The 20,922-nt window shown below is 43.4% G+C and overlaps 1 protein-coding gene across 5 annotated transcripts; it reads right to left on the minus strand.

Moving 5' to 3' along the window:
* Positions 1–338: 338 nt before the first annotated feature.
* LOC135582567 (uncharacterized) lies at positions 339–20,068 on the minus strand. Of its 5 annotated transcripts, none has more exons than XR_010481791.1 (6): positions 19,834–20,068; positions 18,382–18,517; positions 17,586–18,290; positions 1,934–2,087; positions 796–879; positions 339–685 (listed from the first exon to the last, which is right to left on the minus strand). XR_010481791.1 is itself a non-coding variant. In XM_065093641.1 (5 exons), exons 1-5 carry the CDS (start codon positions 19,911–19,913, stop codon positions 854–856), a joined length of 1,101 nt encoding a protein of 366 aa, XP_064949713.1. In that variant the 5' UTR covers positions 19,914–20,068; the 3' UTR covers positions 339–853. The 5 variants fall into 5 exon arrangements, 2 of the variants coding, with proteins under 2 accessions (XP_064949713.1, XP_064949714.1); XR_010481789.1 differs by having other exon boundaries at positions 339–692; XR_010481790.1 differs by having other exon boundaries at positions 339–412; positions 491–879.
* Positions 20,069–20,922: the final 854 nt, after the last annotated feature.

Here is a 20,922-nt window from a genome sequence, read left to right on the forward strand (position 1 = left end):
GCTGTTCTAATCCATCCTGCTCGCTAAGACCCAATCAGTGGATCATCCGATCCGAAATCCGTTTTCATTTTAGAGTCATTCAAATCTTATTAGTATGAAGATCCAACCTGACCTGGTTATCTTTCCAGTATTCAAAAAATTATTTTTTTTTATCAAACTAATTTTTTTTTTCAAAGGATAAATGACGAAAGTGACATTCAAGTTTAGTCTCTTCCAATAACCTGTCAAAATTTCTACCAACTAAGTTAGTTTGCACATTCAATTTCGTTCTTATTTAGACAACCGACTCGTGCAATCATCCATATAATAGGGCACAAGCAAATGGCCAAAGCCAGAGATTTGATTTGGGTTAACTTGAACCAACTCTGATCACTGGTATTTCGTCAAAAAGTAGTGCTCCTGTGGCAATAAACTGCACTCGAAATATTGAATGAGGTTAAAAAGAATTAATCTCTGATACTAAATAACAAGCAAGCTTTCAAAAGACAACCTTCCCATTTTCCTGGCTGCTGCTAAAACTGCACATAATAGGTAGAAATATCAGCAACATCAGCATTGCATCTTTCTGGCTTCATCAGAATTCTCTTGATTTGATGCACTGCAGTGAACACTGAGTCAAAGACCAGCACGATCCATCGTCAAACTCATGCTTGTTCATCAACTTATGAACAACTATTTCTTGTGCCTGTAATCTTATCAGATGTCCAAACATGAGTTAGTTGCCACTGCCAGAAAAATGCTGGATGCCCATTTTAATACATTAGAGGGGTTATAGAAGAGGAGAGGAGGAATTACATGATCAATTTCCCAGATATAGGAGAAAAAGGATAGACGAGCGTAGTAAGCGCACACATCATATGATGCAGAACGATAAAAAAGCTGGAAAAGAAAAACAGGGCATGTTAGAAAATGGAAATTATTTTGGATGGATAGAGCTTCATGGGCAGGAGATTCATACAAGAATATAAAACAAAACTTTGAAAGGAAGATTTTGTGGATGTTAACATTTATCCGAGGCCTTTTTATGCAACAATCATTTGCCAAACAAATAATTTTACTCTAATGTCAAACACACACACACACGTACAGAGACAGAAAAAATAAAAAAAGAAAGCAACGGGAATCGACATGAGCCATTAAGGGTGTTTGGAAGGTCAAGTCACGTCATGCTTGACCTGAAGGTGACCAGACCACTTGCAAGGTCAAGCTTTCTTGGCAGAAAACCAACCTGTACTGTCAGTAGATCAGGTTGAACAGGCTATAAGTCATTGAGCAAATAAGTTGAAGTGGATTTGACTCTTAGTTCAACGTGTCACTTGCTTTTAAAGCACTATTGTTCATTTCTCTTCCATTAATTCAAAACACATCTTCCTTCCAATTTTCACAATACTAATTACAGCGAAAAAAAATATTTGCATGCAAATAATTTATTGGAAGAATAATGCACAAGTTTTGATTCTCTAGCCACCAAATCACAAGCATGCAACTGCCTACGTATTAAAAGGAAAATAAACAAAGTTTTCTAAATGCCCCTAATGCCTTCTTCACCATGATAATATCAATGCAAATTCAAAAAAGCTACCGATAGGTCATTTAGTTGAAGGTAAGTTTATCTAATCAGTAGTCATGCTTCACAAAGATTTATGATATCAGTCTCATGTCCATGGTTGATCCATAAACTTTGTCTAGAGACAGATGAAAGCTTGCAATAAAAAAAAAGTAAAGGTGAGAGGCCACTAAACTTAAGAGATCATAAAATGATTTGCACCCGTTCTTTGGGAATAAAGCATCCAATTGGCATATCCAGGACAACATTGAGCAATCAAATTAACATGAAAATTACCAGCTGATCAACTGATTTCAAAGCTGAAGCTGAAGTATATGAGGCAAAGACTAGCAACATTGAGAACAATGCTCAATAAACTGTACTGACCTAAAATTGCCAAGGCAATCAGTACTGCTGATGCCAACTGAACTGGTCGTTGATGGTAAACAATAAAATACAAAGATCTTTGAAGTCTCCTCCAAGTAGAACCTATTAAACCATGAAGATGCAAAGCGCTTATCATTCCCTCATGTTTTGGTACCTGTAACCACCCCATCAAGTCATTTACAAAGTTTATTTCAAAATTTTAATTAAGAAAAAACCTCCACTGAAATAAACAATGGTGAAATTGACTCAAACTTTGTTTGTGCAAATGCATGCTCTTTTATATTATAAAATAAAAAACAGGATGTGTGACGTATTACATCACTAATTGGATAAAATGCTAGTTCCTATTAGGGTAGATTGGCTGTTTGAGATAGAAGCTAACTCTGGATCCAATCTAATTTTTCTTCGAACCGGTCCCAAGGTGGAACTCACTAAGTCGGACATCCCAATACCGCAAAACTAAGTCAGGGGCATTCCCGACCATGCCTCTCCGATGCTTAAGCCAGTAATTCAGTTGGTCAACTAAGACAAGTTGGACTCAATTTGTTCAGTGTGTCTTGGGCAACCTATGCAACCTCTTTTACAATGGGTGTTTGGGTGGTATTATGCAATCCGTTTAGCGAGAACTAATCATAACTACCCTTGCTGATCCCGGGCTATTGTATCAATTTGTTACACTGGGGAACTACTATTGATTGATCTTGGGTTGTTCCGCTTGTTTAGCTCAGCCACGTGTCAACCAATAGTTTGGACACATGGCGAGGAGGCCCTTGCTGAGCAAACGACGATAATGATGGTTTAGAGTGCTCACGGACCAGCCATGGAGGAGTACCACAAATAACTGGTCGGAAAGTATAGTTTGGTTGATACATGTTGTTTGTGTAAGAGACAATAAAATATCTAACTCGAGCTATCCGACTCGGTATGTCCAATTCGAGCTGCCCGACTCGGTATGTCCGACTTGGCACATCCAACTTAGTAGTACTAGTGTAGCATGCTAGCGACGTACTCCAACTCGGTATGTTCTTGACTTGGCATGGTGGTGTATGGGGATGATACAACCAGGTGTGGTGGCATGGTAAGACAGCACGACTAGGTATGGTAGTACAGTGTAAACGCACAATGGATCAATGAGGCCAAGGGTGGTGGCACACAAAGGGCTAGTGAAGCCGAGCACGATGGTGCACAAAGGGCTAAGAGGCTGGGTGCAGTGGCGCTAGGGGCCAAAGTGGCCAAGCGCGACGGCACACAAAGGGTCGATAAAGTTACATACTATGGCATCAAGGGCCAAAGAGGCCAGGCATGACGACACACAAAGGATCAACATGGCCGCATGCGATGGCGCTAGGGGTCAGAAAGGCCAGGCTCGACAACGCATTGAGGGCCAATAGGGCCACATGCGATGATGCAAGGAGCCAGAGAGGCTAAGCGTGGCGATGTACATAGGGCCAACATGAGTGCGTGTGGTGGTGCAAGGGGCTGAAGAGGCCAGGCACGGCGACACACAAAGGGTCGACAAGGCCACGTGTGGTGATGTGAGGGGCCGAAGAGGCCAAGTGCGACGATGCACAATGGGCCAAAAGGGTTGCGTGCGATGGCGCTAAGGGCCGGAGAGGCCAAGCGTGACTGTCACAAACAAAACTATAAATAGGTTGTTTGATGTAATATTCATGTATGTCCGTGTCTTTCGATTTTGTTCATGCTTTGCACAACATGTAAAAGGCTTGCAATAGATTTGGTAGCCCAATTTTGGTTGGTTTTTGTAGCCGTTTCAAGCTTGTAAATGCAGGTTGTGTGTAGTCGTCACGCAAAGGCAAAATTGCCTAGAAACAGGCCATATAAGCAACCATTTTGGGGTCTTTTTAGCTTTGTAGAGTGGTACGGAGTGTCAGCCAACACAGTACCTAGGAGCTACTCGGGTGGCATATAGCTGGATGGGCCTTTGAGGTAATGCCTAGGGCTAGTTCGCTGCCTTGTTCCACAACAATGCCATGTGGGGACTTATGAAGACTTTTGGTCGCAGCAAACCACCTTGGACCCTTTGTCGTGCGATCATTCAGAGCTTACAAAGTCTATGTTTGTAATTTTCATTGCCTATCAAATGTTTGCTGAAATGACTGCTCGTGAGATCTCGAGTTAAACGCTTCCTCTAACTTGCTTTCTCTTTTGCAAGTCCTTAAACGACCATAAAAGGTTTCAAATAAGCTAACCCTTTGCGGACGGACACACGTAAGAGCACACGACTTAAGAAAAACCAGCTAAGTCTGTAACAAATTGTATCAAAGTGGGATAACCACACTTGGAAACACTTGACATATAAACGTGGGGGACCTAGCTGTCACGAACGGTCGTCGCACACTCGCAACAACTTCGTTCAACGAACCGTTCATTGCTTTTGCATGCTTGTACAGAGACATGGCAACCTATTTTGCCTTGGTTTTGTGTGTTTTTGCTTGTAAAAATGCATGTTCAAACAGGTTGCAACGCTGTAGTGAGACCGCTCGTCGCGCCGGGCCGGAATGCCCCAAAATGGCTCTGTTTTCTCTTGTCTTCTGTAAGCCGCAGCTACACACCAAAATATCCACTATCTCAACACCCTGGAACCCCCGGGTGGCATAGGGCTGGATGGGGCTTCGGTATATTGTCGGGCATCTTCACAAGTTCGTACGTTAACTTGACAGGAACTTACCTTCGCTTCCGACACCCGATGAGTGGTTGTTTGTGGACTTACAACTGTTCGTTCCACCTTCTAAAGTCCTTGTTTTCCTCCTTTCCTTCTTTTCTCTTATGCATGCAAGGTGCTCGCTGAATTGCTTGTAAAACTTCCCTTTCCGCGAGACGTCGGGACTTGTCTGTCACTCGTTTTCGAACTAATCAACTTTTTCTTTTACAGGTCCTTCGGGACCTGAGTGAGGTTGCAAATTGGCTGACCCTTTGCGGACGCATATCGTAAAGGAGCGTCACGACTTAGGCAATCCCAGCTAAGTCCAAGAAGTTGGCGCGAGGGTGCTTCGCGACTTAGGCAACTTAAGCTAAGTTCGCATCTTTGCCGCAAGGGTGCCTCACAGCTTAGGCAATTCTAGATAAGTCCGTGACATTATGGTATCAGAGCGGGCAAACAATTTGAGTAAGCAGCGAAGGAACTTCGCAATCTCGCCATGGCAAAGCATCGAAGCGAATCAAACAAGACGGAGTAAGCCAGACCCTTGCCCCAAGCAGCCGCAGGTGGGCTGCAAGTGTATACTTGCTCTTATGCTGTTGGAGCCACTCAGGAGGAGCGCGATAGCGAATATGATGAGCAAGAAATTAGCTACTCTTCGTGAGTGGAGGAGGCGCAATCTGGAGCGTCAACCGAGAAAAAGAGCCACAAGGAGAGACTCACAACAGCGGAAACCCGCTTGGATGTTCTTGAAGCGAGCTTGGAGGAACTCTACCATGGCCAACGAAGGCTTCTTGGGGTAGAGAGCTCGCAAGAGGAAGTTGAATCCCGGATCGACAAGGTTGAGGCCCTAGTCGACCGACTGTTAGACGACACCAAAAACTTCGTACAACATTTGAACGAAGTCGTAGTGGAACTCACTTCCAGGGTGACCATGCTCACAAGGGCATTGAATGCGAGATGAAGCAACACCCGCATTACGTCGCCATAAAACTTGAGAGCACCCGCGCCGCATTGTTATGGAGGTGCCAAAGATGCTAAAGAGCTCAAGAATTTTCTGTTCGACATGAAACAATACTTTCGAGCTACGAGGCCTGATTTTGAAGAAACCAAAGTTTCGATAACAACCATGTATTTAAATGGGGATGTAAAACTTTGGTGACGAACCCATTAGGAGGAGATCCAATAAGGTCGGTGTCGGGTGGACATATGGGAGGACTTAAAGCGAGAGTTGAGAACTCAGTTTCTACCTGAGAACACAGAATTCGTCGTAAGGAGGAAACTAAGACAACTCCGCCAAAGCACTTTCATTCGAGACTACGTGAAGCAATTTTCTATACTAATGTTGGACATACAGGATATGTCCGAGAAGGATAAGTTGTTCAACTTCCTCGATGGTTTGAAGCCATGGGCTCAACAATAACTGCATTGAAGGAATGTCACCGATATGATTGGGGCAATTGCTGTCGCAGAAAGGCTCACCGACTTTGTTTCCTCTAAGGACCCAGGAAAAAAGAAACAATCTTCAGGAAATCGCCCTCCAAAATATTATCGAGGGAATGAGCTCGAGGGCGAACAAAGGAAGAAGAGTTCCTACAAAGGGCCAAGCTCAAAGGGCAAGGCTCCAAAACCTGGTGGATACTTCTTGTGCGAAGGGTCGTACATGGTGAGAGAGTGCCCATAGAAACAAACACTCAATGCCTTGACAACTTCTATCCATCCCCCCAAATCGGACAAGGACAAGGCTGTCGCTCTTAGTTTGAGTAGTTCAGAATCCAGCAACGATGATGAGGAGTCGCAAGGACCCCGGATGGGAGCAATGTGTTTGTTGAACGCTATGCAGGGTCAAGTGGTGGAGAACATAAGGCAAGGCCACAAAAAGCAGGAAGCAGCGAGCTGATGTACGTAGACATTAAACTCAGTGGCCAAACGACCCGTGCAATGGTGGACACGGGCGCTACCCACAACTTTATTGTCGACCGAGAAGCAAAGCGACTTGGGCTGATCTTGGGGAAGAACCAAAGTCGAATGAAGGCGGTGAACTTGGAGGCCAAGCGAATCTCTGGGTTGGCAAAGGGAGTTCCCATCAAGATCGGAACATGGAGCAGGAGCACAAACATAATAGCGGTGCCACTGGATTACTTCCAAGTGATTCTTGGAATGGAGTTTATACACGCAGCAAAGTTGGTGCCAATACCGTTCCCAAACTCCCTATGTATGATGGGAGGTGACGACCCCTGTGTGGCTCCCGTCTCTCGGAAAGAAACCAGGGAACCCCAACAGATATCGACATTATAATTGAAGAAAGGGGTACGAAAAGACGAATTAACATTTGTGGCTGCTATGAAGCTAGAGCCACTCGACAAGGAGGTCATTCATGAACCTGTTGTGGTGGCTAACATTTTGAAGGAGTTCATAAACGTTATGCCACTCGAGTTGCTGAAGACTCTACCGCCACGCAGAGGCATTAATCATCATATTAAGCTGGAGCTAGGAGTGAAGCCTCCAGCTAGACCACCATACCATATGCCCCCTCCAAAGTTGGCAGAGCTCAGAAAGCAGTTAGATGAAGTACTAAGCAATGGTCTCATTCGTAGTTCCAAAGCACCATTCGGAGTTCCAGTTCTCTTCCAAAAGAAACAAGATGGGAGCCTCCGATTATGCGTCGATTATCGAGCCCTCAACAAAGTGACAATGAAGAACAAGTATCCCATTTCGCTCATCGCGAACTTGTTCGACCAATTGGGTAAAGCCAAGTATTTCTCCAAACTTGACCACCGGTCAGGGTATTGCTAAAGGCGACAAAGCGAAGACTACCTACGTGACTAGGTATGAAGCGTTTGAGTTCTTGGTGATGCCTTTCGTCTTAACTAATGCTCCGGCCACGTTCTACACTCTTATGAACCAACTATTCAAAGAGTATTTGGATAAGTTTGTGGTCGTCTACTTGGACAATATCGTCGTCTACAACCAAACGCTCGAGGAGCATGTCGAGCATCTTCAGACAATTTTCAAGGTTCTCAGGGAGAACACTTTGTTCGTGAAAAGGGAGAAGTGCTATTTTGCGCAAACGGAGATCTTATTCTTAGGGCATCGAATCGGTGATGGCTCCATTCGGATGGGCAAATCAAAGTGCAAGCTGTTGCGAAATGGCGAACTCCAAAGAAGGTACCAGAGCTGAGATCCTTCCTTGGTTTTGTTAACTATTATCAGCGCTTCATAGCGGGGTATTCGAAGCATGCAAGTCCACTGACGGAGTTCCTGAAGAAGGAGCAGCCTTGGAGGTAGTCTGATAAATGTGAAACTGCATTCCAAGATCTGAAGGATGCTGTATTGGAAGAACCGGTGCTCAAATTGTCGAACTATAGGAAGCCCTTCGAAGTCCATACAGATGCTTCAGACTTAGCTATTGGAGGAGTACTCATGCAGGAGGGACACTCGGTTCTTGGGACAATTCTGGACCGAGCTATTCAAATTGTTGGGGTCTAAGTTATACTTCCCCACAAGCCTCCACCCCCAGACGGATGACCAAACTGAAAGGATAAACTCGCTCCTTGAGCAATATCTTCGGCACTACGTGAGTGCCAACCAACGAGATTGGGTGAAGCTGTTAGACATAACCCAATTCTCCTACAACTTGCAGCAGAACTTTGCGTCCAACAAGAGCCCCTTCAAGATCATTACAAGACAACAACCGTCAACTCCTCACACCTTAGCTATTGGATATACTGTGAGTAGTCCGTCAGCATATCACTTTACAAAAGAATAGCACGAAATGCAGATATCGCACGGGCTTACTTGGAGAAGGCAGCCAAAAAGATGAAGAAGCGGGCAGACTTAGGAAGGCGACCGCAGGAGTTCAAAGTCGGCGATTTGGTATTGGTAAAGCTTCAACCAGCATCACTCTAATTCTTTAGGAACAAAGTACATAAGGATTGGTGTGCAAGTATGAAGGGCCCTTCCCAATTATCAGTAGGGTGGGTAACGTCTCCTACAAGTTGCAGCTGCCGACATGGCTCAAAATTCACAATGTTTTTCATGCCAGCAACTTGAAAGCCTACCATTCAGATCCGCAAGATGCTTCCCAAAGTGTTCCAACTCGACTACCCCCCCACCAGAGCCTCCTATGAAAAGCGGTTGAAACCATTTTAGCGGATTGCAAGATAAAGCTACCCAATGGAGCTGAGCAGACCGAGTACTTGGTGAAGTGGCGAAAGTTTCCTCGAACCGAAGCCAGTTGGGAGCCCAAAGACGCTCTACGACAAGAAGCAGTCATCAACAACTACCAACAAGCGTCGATGAGGGCGTCGACAGTTTAAGTGGGGGAGAATATCACGAACGGTCGTCGCGCACTCGCAACAACTTCGTTCAACGAATCATTCGTCGCTTTTGCATTCTTGTACAGAGACATGGCAGCCTGTTTTGCCTTGGTTTTGTGTGTTTTTGCTTGTAAAAATACATGTTCGAACATGTTGCAAAGCTGCAATGCGATTGCTCGCCACGTCGAGCCGAAATGCCCCAAAATGGCTCCGTTTTTGCGTGTCATGGCTTGTTTTCTGCAAGCCGTAGCTACACACTAAAACGTCAGCCATCTCAGCACCTTGGAACCCCCCTGGGTGGCATAGGGCTGGATGGGGCTTCGGTATATTGTCGGCATTGAAAAATCTTCATAAGTTCGCACGTTAACTTGATGGGAACTTGCCTTCGCGCCCAACACCTAGTGAGCAGTTGTTTGTGGACTTGCAACTGTTCATTCTACCTTCTAAAGTCCTTGTTTTCCTCCTTCCCCTCTTTTCTCTTATGCACGCAAGGTGCTTGCTGAATTGTTTGTAAAGCTTCCCTTTCCGCGAGACGTCGGGACTTGTCCGTGGCTCGTTTTCGAACTAATCAACTTTCTCTTTTACCGATCCTTGGGACCTGAGTAAGGTTGCAAATTGGCTGACCCTTTGCGGACGCATATCGTAAGGGCGCGCCACGACTTAGGCAATCCTAGCTAAGTCCGAGAAGTTGGTGCGAAGGTGCTTCGCGACTTAGGCAACTCAAGCTAAGTTTGCGTCTTTACCGCAAGGGTGCCTCACTACTTAGGCAATTCTAGTAAGTCTGTGACATAGTGGGGCTCCGTTGATGGCAGCCAGCATGCGCAACCATTTGAGGGAAACAAGCGTTGAGACATAGGGAAAGGAGTTGCTTAGAGGAGCGAGCATCTGAGATTAGCATTCAGAGGAATGGCCAACCCTTTGCGCGAGAGGCACCACGAGGACAAGCGAATTAGGAAGAACATATAGTGTACAGAGGTTGGGATGACTGAGTTTGAGCTACAGCTCGACGTTGGCAACTAAACTTGGCAATGCTCAAGACAAGCGAGGCACTTGGCAAAGGATGAGCCCGCGCAAGGAGGGATGGGTTGCTCGACGACCGAAAGAGTTGTGTAAAGCTCATAGAGGGGAGGGAAATTACTAACTCGAATTCGATACTCATGCAAGTGCTTGTATGCGGACGATGGACTCTCTGTGGCCATCCCAAGGCGACCAAACCTCGACGCTATAGAGCATTTCTCCTCGACATGGGAAGGATACGTCTATAGGAGGCTGAAGTGTGCAGCTAATTCAACATGTTGCTAGGCCTTGAGGGGTGCAGCGGGATTATATTAGCGAAGAGTCGTAATCTATCAAGTGCATTCGCGGGCTAGAACAGTGCATAGTTTGTTCAACAAGGCGGAGTAGTCTAAGGGGATAGTGGTCTCCAAAACTTCCAAAGAGAAGGATAAGAAGAGAAAAGTTGTTTCAATAGGACATATATCTAGGACAGATAAGTCTCGGTTCTCTCCAGAGAAAATCATGTGCAATGGATCGCACATGTTGAGAAGAGATACCTCAAGACAACAACTCCACAATGGACCGAGTGAGCGACGAGGAGTCATCACATGATCTTGCATGAGGTAATGCATTAGTGGACGCATTACGAGATCAAGTGGGGGAGTGACCCCAGGTAGCACCAAATGAAGGCACTGGGAGCTCCACTTCAATGGACAACACGATGGGGGAGGTAGGGTCGAGAGCTATTGGAAGCTCCACTTCGGTGAATAACACGACGACAAGAAAAGCTATTGATTCAAGGAGTAAATGTCAAGGCACCATTGAGGCGGGTCTTCCGTGTGTGTATCGAATTTTACATCGAATAAAAGCCTTGGTTATCAGCATATGGGGGTTATGTACCAATGAGGGGGAATTCTGAGCGTAAGTACTAATGAGTTCCATAGGGAAAACTTGATTTTACAGAGGTATGATCGGAGCGACTAGAGAATTAGGCTGCTCCAAAGCTCATATTCGCTTAAGAGAGCCCAACAAGTCAAAAAACTAGGTCGAGTAAGCGAATGTTGTTACCAAGGACACAAAAGAGAATGGAATTGATGTGAGCCCTGTAATATGATGGTAGAGGCCATGTATGAGAGTTGCAGTCTATCTTTCCATTGACCAAGAGGAATTGTTCGGAGAACACAGAGGTGTTGAAGCAGGTGGTCGAAAGGGGTGAGAAAGCGATGAGTCCAAGAGGAACTTAGCTACCCAAAACCAAGCGTCGATTAGAATAGAGGTGACTCGGAAGAGTGCCACAATGTCGCAGAAGCAGATCTACCAATCGCAAAGAAAAGGACATAAATGCGAGGTGACAGATAGTAGGGCCACGGGTATGATAACGATATGGTACCACAGAGGCGAGACTTTCATGGAGTCATCGATTCCTTGCTCTCATTGGAGGGAGAGCGCTTGGTCGTGAAAAGGGTCGAGGAGGTGAAGAATACAGAGGAAAACTCCAAGTACTAAGATAAGAGGAGAATATCACAAACAAAGCTATAAACAAGGTGTTTGATGTAATGTTCATGTATGTCCGTGTCTTTCGATTTTGTTCATACTTTGCACACAATTTAGTTGGCCTTTATAGCCGTTTCAGGCTTATAAACGTAAGTTGTGTGCAATCATCATGCAAAAGCAAAACTGCCCAGAAATAGGTCATCTAGGTAGGCATTTTGGAGGTTTACTAGCTGCACAGAGTGGTGTGGAGTGTCAACCAGCATAGCACCCAAGAACTACCAGGGTAGCATATGGCTGGATAAGCCTTTGGGGTAATGTCTAGGGCTAGTTTATTGCCTTGTTCCACAAAAGTGTCATGTGAGCACTTGTGGGGACTTTTGGCCACGACGAACCACCTTGGACCCTTTGTCGCACGACCGTTTAGAGCTTGCAAAGTCTATGTTTGTAATTTGTATTGTCTATCAAGTGTTTCCTGAAATGACTGCTTGTGGGATTCTGAGTTTCTTCTAACCTCTTTTGCAGGTCCTTAAGGGACTATAAGAGGTTTCAAGGAGGTTGACCTTTTGCGAACAGATAGCAAGGATACCGCACGACTTAGGCAAAACCAGCTAAGTCTGTAACATGACGAAGCATAGAGGGTCAATAGGGGCACGTGCTACATGTGCTCCTTCCTTTGGCAAGCAAGAGAATCCAAATGGGTCAAGAAAGGTCTAATAATCGATCGTATGCTGAGCCCACTCCTTCAGAACGCTCGCCACCACAACAGGCTCATGAATGGCCTTCTCGTTGAGTGGCTCTAGCTTCACAGTAGCCACGAAGGTTAATTCTCCTTTTCGTACCCCTTTCTTCAACTGTAATGTCGATATCTATTAAGGTTCCTTGGTTCCTCTCCGAGAGACGGGAACCACGCAGGGGTCGTCGCCTCCCATTAAACATATGGAGTTTAGGAACAACATTGGCACCAACTTCGCTGCGTGCATGAACTTCATTCCAAGAATCACTTGGAAGTCGTCTAGTGGCACCGCCATCATGTTTGTGCACTCACTCTATGTTCCGATCTTGATGGGGATTCCCTTTGCTAGCCCGGAGATTTGCTTGGCCTCCAAGTTCACCGCCTTCATTCGACTTGGATTCTTCTCCAAGATCAACCTAAGTCGCTTTGCTTCTCGATCGACAATAAAGTTGTGAGTAGCGCCCGTGTCCACCATTGCACGGGTTGTTTGGCCATTGAGCTTGATGTCCACGTACATTAGCTCGCTATTCCCTGCTTTCTGTGGCTTTGACTTCATGTTCTCCCTCACTTGACCCCCGCAATGCATTCAACAAACGCATTGCTTCAATTTAAGGTCCTTGCGACTCCTCGTCGTCGCTGCTGGATTCTGAACTACTCGATCTAAGAGCGACGGTCTTGCCCTTGTCCGATTTAGGAGGGTGGATTGAAGCTGTTAAGGCATTGAGTGCTTGTTTCTATAAGCACTCCCTCACCATGTGCATCCACCAAGTTTTGGGGCCTTGTCTTTTGAGCTTGGCCCTTTGTGGGAATTCTTCTTTCTTTGTCTGCCCCCGAACTCCTTCCCTCGAGAATATTTCGATGGGCAATTTCCTGAAGATTATTTCTTTTTCCCCGAGTCCTCCGACGAAACAAAATCAGTGAGCCTTTCCGTGGCCGCAATTGCCCCGATCAAATCGGTGACATTCCTTCGATGCAGTTCTTGTTGTACCCATAGCTTCAGGTCATCGAGGAAGCTAAACAGCTTATCCTTTTCAGCAAGGTTCGTCGTACCGTACCGTACCGGCATTTCGACCCGGGCTCGGTACGGTACGGTACCGATGTACCGGGCATCAGAGCGTACCGAGCGGTACACCCTAGTGTACCGAACAATTTTATACCTTTTCATACTGTAGCAGTGCTATAGTATAGTACTGTAGCACTATAGCGGTACCGGGTGGTCCGCGTACCGGTAACCTGTCGGACCGGTACGTACCGCCCGTTACGGGCGGTACGCTTCGGTATGACATACCTTGCTTTTCAGACATGTCCTGTATGTCCAACATTAGTGCGGAAAATTGCTTCACGTAGTCCCGAATGAAAGTACTTTAGCGGAGTTGTCTCAGCTTCCTCCTTGTGACGAACTTTGTGTTCTCGGGTAGGAACTGAGTTTTCAACCCCCGCTTCAAGTCCTCCCATGTGTCCACTCGATACCACCTTGTTGGATCTCCTCCCAACGGGTTCGCTACCAAAGTTTTGCATCCTCATTCAGATACATGGTTGCTATTGAAACTTTGGTATCTTCATAATCAAAAGTACTATTCCATGTCAAAAAAAAATTTCTTGAACTCCTTTGTGTTCCTAGCACCTCCATAGCAATGAGGCTTAGGTGCCCTCAAGTTTTGTGGTGGTGCAACACGGGTGTTGCTCCCTCTCGCATTTAGTGCCCTTATGAGCGCTCACTCTGAAAGTGAGTTCCGCCACGACTTCGTGCAGATGTTGCACGGAGTCTTTGGTGTCTTCCGTCAATCAATCGACTAGGGACTCGACCTTGTCAATTAGATATTCTACTTCTTCTTGCGAGCTCTCTACCCCAAGAAGACTTCTTTGGCCTTAGTAGAGTTCCTCCAAGCTCACTTTAAGAACATCTAGGCAGGTTTCCGCCGTTGTGAGTCTCTTCTTGTGACTCTTTTTCCCGGTTGGCACCAGATTGCGCCTCCTCCGCTCGCGGAGAGTAGCCAACTTCTCGCTCATCATATTCATTGCCACGTTTCTCCTGAGAGCGAGTTTGCACTTGCAACTCACCTGCGACTGCTTGGGCCAATGGTTCGGCTTGCCCCATTTTGCTCGATTCGCCACGATGCTTTGCCATTGCGAGATTGCAAAATTTCTTCGCTGCTTGCTCGAATTGCTTGCCCGTTCTAATACCACAATGTCACAAACTTAGCTAGAATTGTCTAAATCATATGACACCCTTACGACAAAGTCACTGACTTAACTGGAGTTTCCTAAGTCGTGAAACACCCTTACGCCAACTCCTCAGACTTAGCTGAGATTGCCTAAGTCATGAGGCGCCCTTACAACATATACGTCTGCAAAGGGTCAGCCTAGTTGCAACCTCGTACAAGTCCCGAAGGACCTGTAAAACAGAAAGTTGATTAGTTTGAAAACGAGCGACGGACAAGTCCCGACATCTCGCGAAGAGGGAAGATTTACAAGCAATTCAACAGACACCTTGAGTGTAAGAGAGAAAAGAGAGGAAGGAGAAAGCAAAGACTTTAGAATGTTGAACGAATGGTTGCAAGTCCATAAACAACTACTAACCGGATGTCGGGCGCAAAGACAAGTTCCCGTCAAGTTAACGTGCGAACTTACGAAGATTGTTCAACGCCCGACACTACCCCGAAGCCCCATCCCCCATGGTGCCACCCGGGAGGTTCCAGGGTACTGAGATGGCTGACGTTTCGTGTGAGGCTGCGATCTGCAAAAAGCAGGCCGTAGCACGCGAAAACGAAGCCATTTTGGGGAAGTTTGGCCCGACGCGGCGAGTGGTCGCACTGCAGCGCTGCGAACTATCGTTGCTTACATTTTTCAAGTAAAAACACACAAAACTAAGGCAAAATATGCTGCCATGTATCTGTACAAGCATGCAAAAGCGACGAACGGTTCGTTGAACGAAGTTGTTGCGGGTGCGCGATGACCGTTAATGACAGGTCGAACTCAATTTGCTCAGCATGTCTTGGGCGTACCTGTGTGACCTCTTTTATGATGGGTGCTTAGGGAGGGGAAGGGGGTGGGGAGGGGGTTGGTGTTACACAATCCATTTAGCAAGAACTGATCATAACCACCCTTGCTAATCCCAGGCTACTGTATTTGTTTGTTACACCGATTAGACCTGTCATTGCTTGTTATCGTGTTATTTTGTCTGTTTAGCTCGACTACATGTCGACCAATAGTTTGGACACATGGCGACGAGGCCCTTGCTAAGCAAACAGCAATAATGATGGCATAGAGTATTGGCGGATCAACCACATAAGGTGCCGACGGGCTAGCCACGTCACTTTTACCATAATAGTTCCCATGATAGCAAAAGGGAAAAACCACGTGCTGCAATGATACATTTAGGGCTATTTAAAAGGCATAACAAAATGGATACATTAACATAATACTATAGCCTGTAGTTGTAGTGAGTCTATGACCAGATAGTAGAACAGAAAAATGCAACTTTGTTTTTGTACAAAAAACAAATACATTTCAAGCAAACAATTTTTAGAAATAAAGATATCTTCCTTTGTATTGTGTATTTTGTTTATTTCTAACATAAAATTGGTATCAGGAAAAAAATCACAAAAGTGGAATTTTCAAGCCTATTTCTCATATTATTCTCTGAGAAGGTTTGAATTGATTATATTAAGAAGCCTTTGTTATCACAATACTAAGAAAAAAGACCTTAATCCAAATTTGTGCAATATAAATGTTTCTAAATTTATGCAACACCTCGCATGATAAGGTACAAACTGCATTACAGATGCAGAAAAATTGCTTCTGCCAGAATGTTGATTTTGGAAAGAGAAAAAGAGAACCAAATGTGGAGGAGAAAAATGGTACGATAAGGAGATTAAGAAACTAAGGTCACATTTAAATGTGGAACAAAGCAGAGGATGAGGACTATGAGCAATTCAGAAACTAGAAGATTTTTCTAATGGATATATGAATAAGCGATACCCAACAAATTGAGAATATTCCACGAACATATTCTATTGATAAATGGAAGTAAGAGTGTGTTTTAGTTGATCAGATCTGGAAATTATGGATCAAAATGTAATTTTTGATAAAAACAAGGTGTTTTTGTCATATTATGATAATGAACAGTTCAATATGTTATTTTCTCTTCTCTTTCCTTCTCAATGTAGGTGGAGATGGTACTCCATCTGTTGAAATTATCCAACCAAAGGGAAACGCGAACCATGAAATTAGTTCCTTCATAGAACTTCTTTAATGCAATATAAGGCAAAATTATGATCAAGCAGAACCATGTTTCTGATTTGTCATTCGAATGTTTTTTTATTTCTACCAAAGAGAGATAAGTATGGAAGTGATTAGTTGTCTTTTGGGTCAAGAAAATTAAAAGGAAAAAAGCAAATCCAGTATACGAGGCTCCTACCAGTTTGAGGTTTATTTTCTCAATCTGTATACAAAACTGAAAGTAGAATTAATGTTGTCTGATATTATTTTTGGGTGCAAAGCACCACTAACAAGGAGGAACAACGGCATAAAAAAATTCAACAGTTAAAACTTATTTCTGATAGATACTGCAAAATTATTTATAGTTTTCACAAGATTACCATAAGTTCCAATCTAATTTTCATACAATGGGTAAAACTAACTAATCTTAGCATAGCTCGATTAGAAAAAGATCAAACCATAATATTATCATATGAATTAGAAATGAGTGAACCCAGTGCATGAGGCTCCATTAGTGTCGTGTCTAGCGAGCATCAATGTATACAACTCTTATTGTCAAGCTCACAAGCAATAAATGGTCAAATTATCCAAAACTCAAACAAAAGTGGAATTTATTGCTAATGCAATTAATATTTGCAGTCACCAAACTCAGAAATTAAATATTTAAAAAAGCATCACCTATAAGCATTTCATTAAAATGTTTGTATACATACTTCAAAATCTGTAAACAAATATGCTAAAAATTCAAGTTCTAGAAAAAAAGGACATATGCTGAAATGACTGTCAATAATGGTAATTGTTATTATATTGCTATGACATGAGATATGAAGATATATTTTATGCAGTTTAGGCAGTCCATGATCATCATATGTAACTTAAATAATCATAATAACCATTAACATAATTAACTGTCACTCACAAAAACTTTTAATCACATACAAAATGAAACAACAGGAGGTATTCAATTTCACACTAAGTGAAAATTCCAAATTGCCAGTATTGATATTTCTAGATGCCAAATCTCTAGATAATAACAGAATGTCATGCATATACCATAGATTAGCAAAAATAAGTGTAGATGATATATTAACCCTAATATGTCTTGAAATATCTGCAATGTACCAAGAAGCTGCTGAAGTGTCCATCTTTGACACAAACATGGCAAGTGTAAGTGTCAGCACCCTTTCATAGTTCAAAATGCACTATTTTTAAAGATGGATTAGTGTATACCTGTCCAGATGGAGGTACGTCAATGATAGAGTGTGGAATATTTCTTTCAGTATCCACTATTAAGTCATCTGGATCCTCTCCATCCTTCCTTCTCTTTGTGAAACTCATTTGATTCCTATTTGGAGGCCAAAAATTCCTCAAGAGCATCCATAAGGATCCCCTTGTCCTATTAATTCCATAAGAATTTGCTGCAAAATCACCAAATTTCATATTGAAAGACCCAAAGGCGGTGCATGCTTCTTGACATCCTTTGTCCCCAAAAGAGTCCTCAAGAATAGCTGGTGCTTCTGTAACTCTGCTGGAATGATGTGGCCCAGCTTTCTCATAGCCATGATCTGGGTATTTCAGACCATTCGTTGGCAAGACTTCTTCAGTTTTTAGTTCAACAATTTCATCACCATTTGTTGTGGAATTAAGGAACCTTTTCATAATGCTACCACTAGAATCATAATATAACTGATTTTCCCTAAGATCACCGCCTGAAAGAAATAATGCTAACCCATCTCTATCATGCTCATTTAAGTTCATAGATGGAGATGTCCCGTTGAAATCTTCCATTGCAGAATCTTTGACAGTTTTTTCAACCTGACTAATTTGTTCCCTTATTGCTCTTATAAATTGTCTGAATTTGGAAATTGCATTTTCCCTTGAATTTGATGTATCAGATAATGCAGCTAAAGTGACTGCCCTCTCAAAGTCCTCCAACTGGGGATTAAAAAGAGAAAACAATCCATTTAACCATACTGGAGTCTGAAAGAAATTCAATGCACTACATATGAGCTTGAATTATCCTTACCTGCCATCTGGCTGTTTCAAGACAAGTAACAAGATCCCTCTTATGATACTCGATTGAACTAAGAAGTTTAGCATCCAAGGAATCCCCTTGAGCAGATTTCTGTTCATGCGATAGTATTCGGAATACCGATTCCATCCTGCATATTTATGATAAAGTATCCTTAACTCACCTAAAATATTGAGAATTACATGTGTGATTACACTTAGACAAAGATCAATGATCCTTTTTATGTGTGTAGCTGCAAGTAGGAGAGAACTATGAAGTAAATGGTGACTCAAGAACCACAATCTTATTATTTGAGGGAAAAGCAGAACAATAGCAACTAAAATTCATGTAACATTCCGCTATCATATTTTGGTTATAGTGTAACATTTTCGCTAAGCAAGAAATTTGTTTTGAATATTCGGACAAACAGAGATTTTATTGCTGGAATTTTATTTTTAGTGCCAAGGTGATGCGAAAGAGGCTTAAATGTCTTGTATTAATAGGCTACTAGTCCCATAATCTAACGGTATCTCTGACACAACTCAAACTAGGATTAGCTCCTTATTACAGAATGGTATGTGTTCATGTAGATAGGTACTGCTGCAGGACAATGAAGCTGCATGCATACCGCTTGTGCATTAACTACAATAAAAGTAGAAAAATTGTTTCCATGATACAACAAATGTAGTATGAGTCCCTAATTTCTGAAAATTTAGCTACATTCATAATTGGATATAATTTAATATAATCTTCAGAAACACAAACTACAATAGAAGATAATGAACTTCTTTAAACTATCAGAGGAAATATATATATATGCTAGTTTGCAAAATCCATTTTTCACAGAAATACATCATTCTCAGCTCAAGGGTGTCTAACAATACACAAAGAAATGTAGCAGAGCGATCAGATATGTGTCTGTAAGAACATAAGTATTCAGATATGCAAATCAGGTATTAATTATATGCAAATAAATGGGAATAAAGGATTTAGTACAATGAGGTAGTCCTAAGGCTTGTTGATCACCCAGGCGCTACCCCATGAGTTAAGCAACCATCAGTTACAACGATAACCATAACACAGAGGGAAGGGAAGTGAGAATCGGTGCATAAGAAGAATCAATCTTGGTCTATAATTATACTTGTGTCGTGTTTGCAAGAATTTAGAGAGGAAAATTACCAGAAAGTATTTTCAACCTTCAACCCTCATCCTAATGGTCGGGACAGTATAGATCACTAAAAGGAACAATATTTTCTCCATTAAATCACAGAAAACAGGACAAAGTATTAGAATTCTAAAAAAGAATCGTCATTGACGATACGATCATTCTCGGATATTCAGAACCGAAAGCAAATTTTATAGGGACTAATCAAAACTAGAAAGCTGCAATTTCTTTCGAAATAGAGCAAATTCTCCAAAGCCTAACAAGAATGACCGCATAATTGAGCTTAAAATGAGAGAAAAAACCTATCGGCGGAATCTTGCACCACTTCGGCAGCAGAAAACAAGGGATCTGACTCCCATCTCCCGAAACTCTCCGCCATCATGCGCTTAAACCAAAACTGATGGTTCAATACAACAATCTAAGAAATTAGAATAGGATACCACTCCAGAAAAGAAATTTGGATATCATACACAAAATCAAATAACCGATCGCAGGAGCGGAAGAAGAAAAAGGTGTGGGGGGTGGGGGGTGGGGGAGAGGACGGATCGGGTGGGTCGTGGTAGGGGGCCGGAACGATTTCCTCAGATTTACTCTGGAGATCTATCCGCCGTCCATTTAACATCTGACGGACGGCACCGTTCGGTTTATAGTAAAAGCTCACCTCAATTTGTTGTTTCTCTTGGGCCGGTTATCCTCGCGGTTCTTGAAGGCTGAACCGATGGACCGGTTCATAAAGACTTGGACTGCTCGGCTTTTGGGAACCGGTCCATGTCCATAGCAAACTACCGTCTCATACTGTCGTTTGTCTTCACTCGAAACTTTCTTCATGGCCGGTTTCAGTTTTAATTCTAATTCCCATTCTTCCCTTTTTTTTTTAATTTTAATAATCCCTCGGTACTTGCTATAATTCTTGATGATAAGACACGTGTAAGATCACTAGTGGAATGGAGCTCCATCCAGCAGCCTGAGGAGCAGCAGGAAGTCCAGGGAACACCTTCCATGCAGGGATGGAGAACCCACTGCTACCGGGCATCTGCGAGATTGCCTGTGTAGTAGAACTGCACCCACACGTAGTCGGAACTGTGGATCTGCGCTCAGGTAGACCTTCGATGTCGAAGTGGACGCCATTCAGGAGAAGAACCTCACAAGACTGCGTCGCCGAGGAGCCGAGAAGAAGATTAACCTCCCAAGAAACTGTTCCAGAGGTGTGTCCTGATCACGGGAGTTTGGCGTCACCAAACATGGCAAGGAAGACAATGTTGACGAACTTGTAATTGCAGGTAGCACAAGCGTCTGCTAAGCTTCTCTCGTCGCCATTTCGGCACCAGTAGACAGCAATCTAGCAATCATGGATTCGTCTTTTGTGTGGAAGAGGATTTATATCTTTTGCT

Source organism: Musa acuminata, chromosome BXJ2-1, assembly GCF_036884655.1.
Source record: "Musa acuminata AAA Group cultivar baxijiao chromosome BXJ2-1, Cavendish_Baxijiao_AAA, whole genome shotgun sequence".
Lineage (NCBI taxonomy): Eukaryota > Viridiplantae > Streptophyta > Magnoliopsida > Zingiberales > Musaceae > Musa > Musa acuminata.

Coding starts and splice junctions, on each gene's coding strand:
- LOC135582567 (XM_065093641.1), bottom strand. CDS start 19,913: ATGATGGCGGAGAGTTTCGGGAGATGGGAGTCAGATCCCTTGTTTTCT. Junction 18,518..19,833: donor GTGCAAGATTCCGCCGATAG/GTTTTTTCTCTC, acceptor ATAAATATGCAG/GATGGAATCGGTATTCCGAA. Junction 18,291..18,381: donor TTGAAACAGCCAGATGGCAG/GTAAGGATAATT, acceptor TTTAATCCCCAG/TTGGAGGACTTTGAGAGGGC.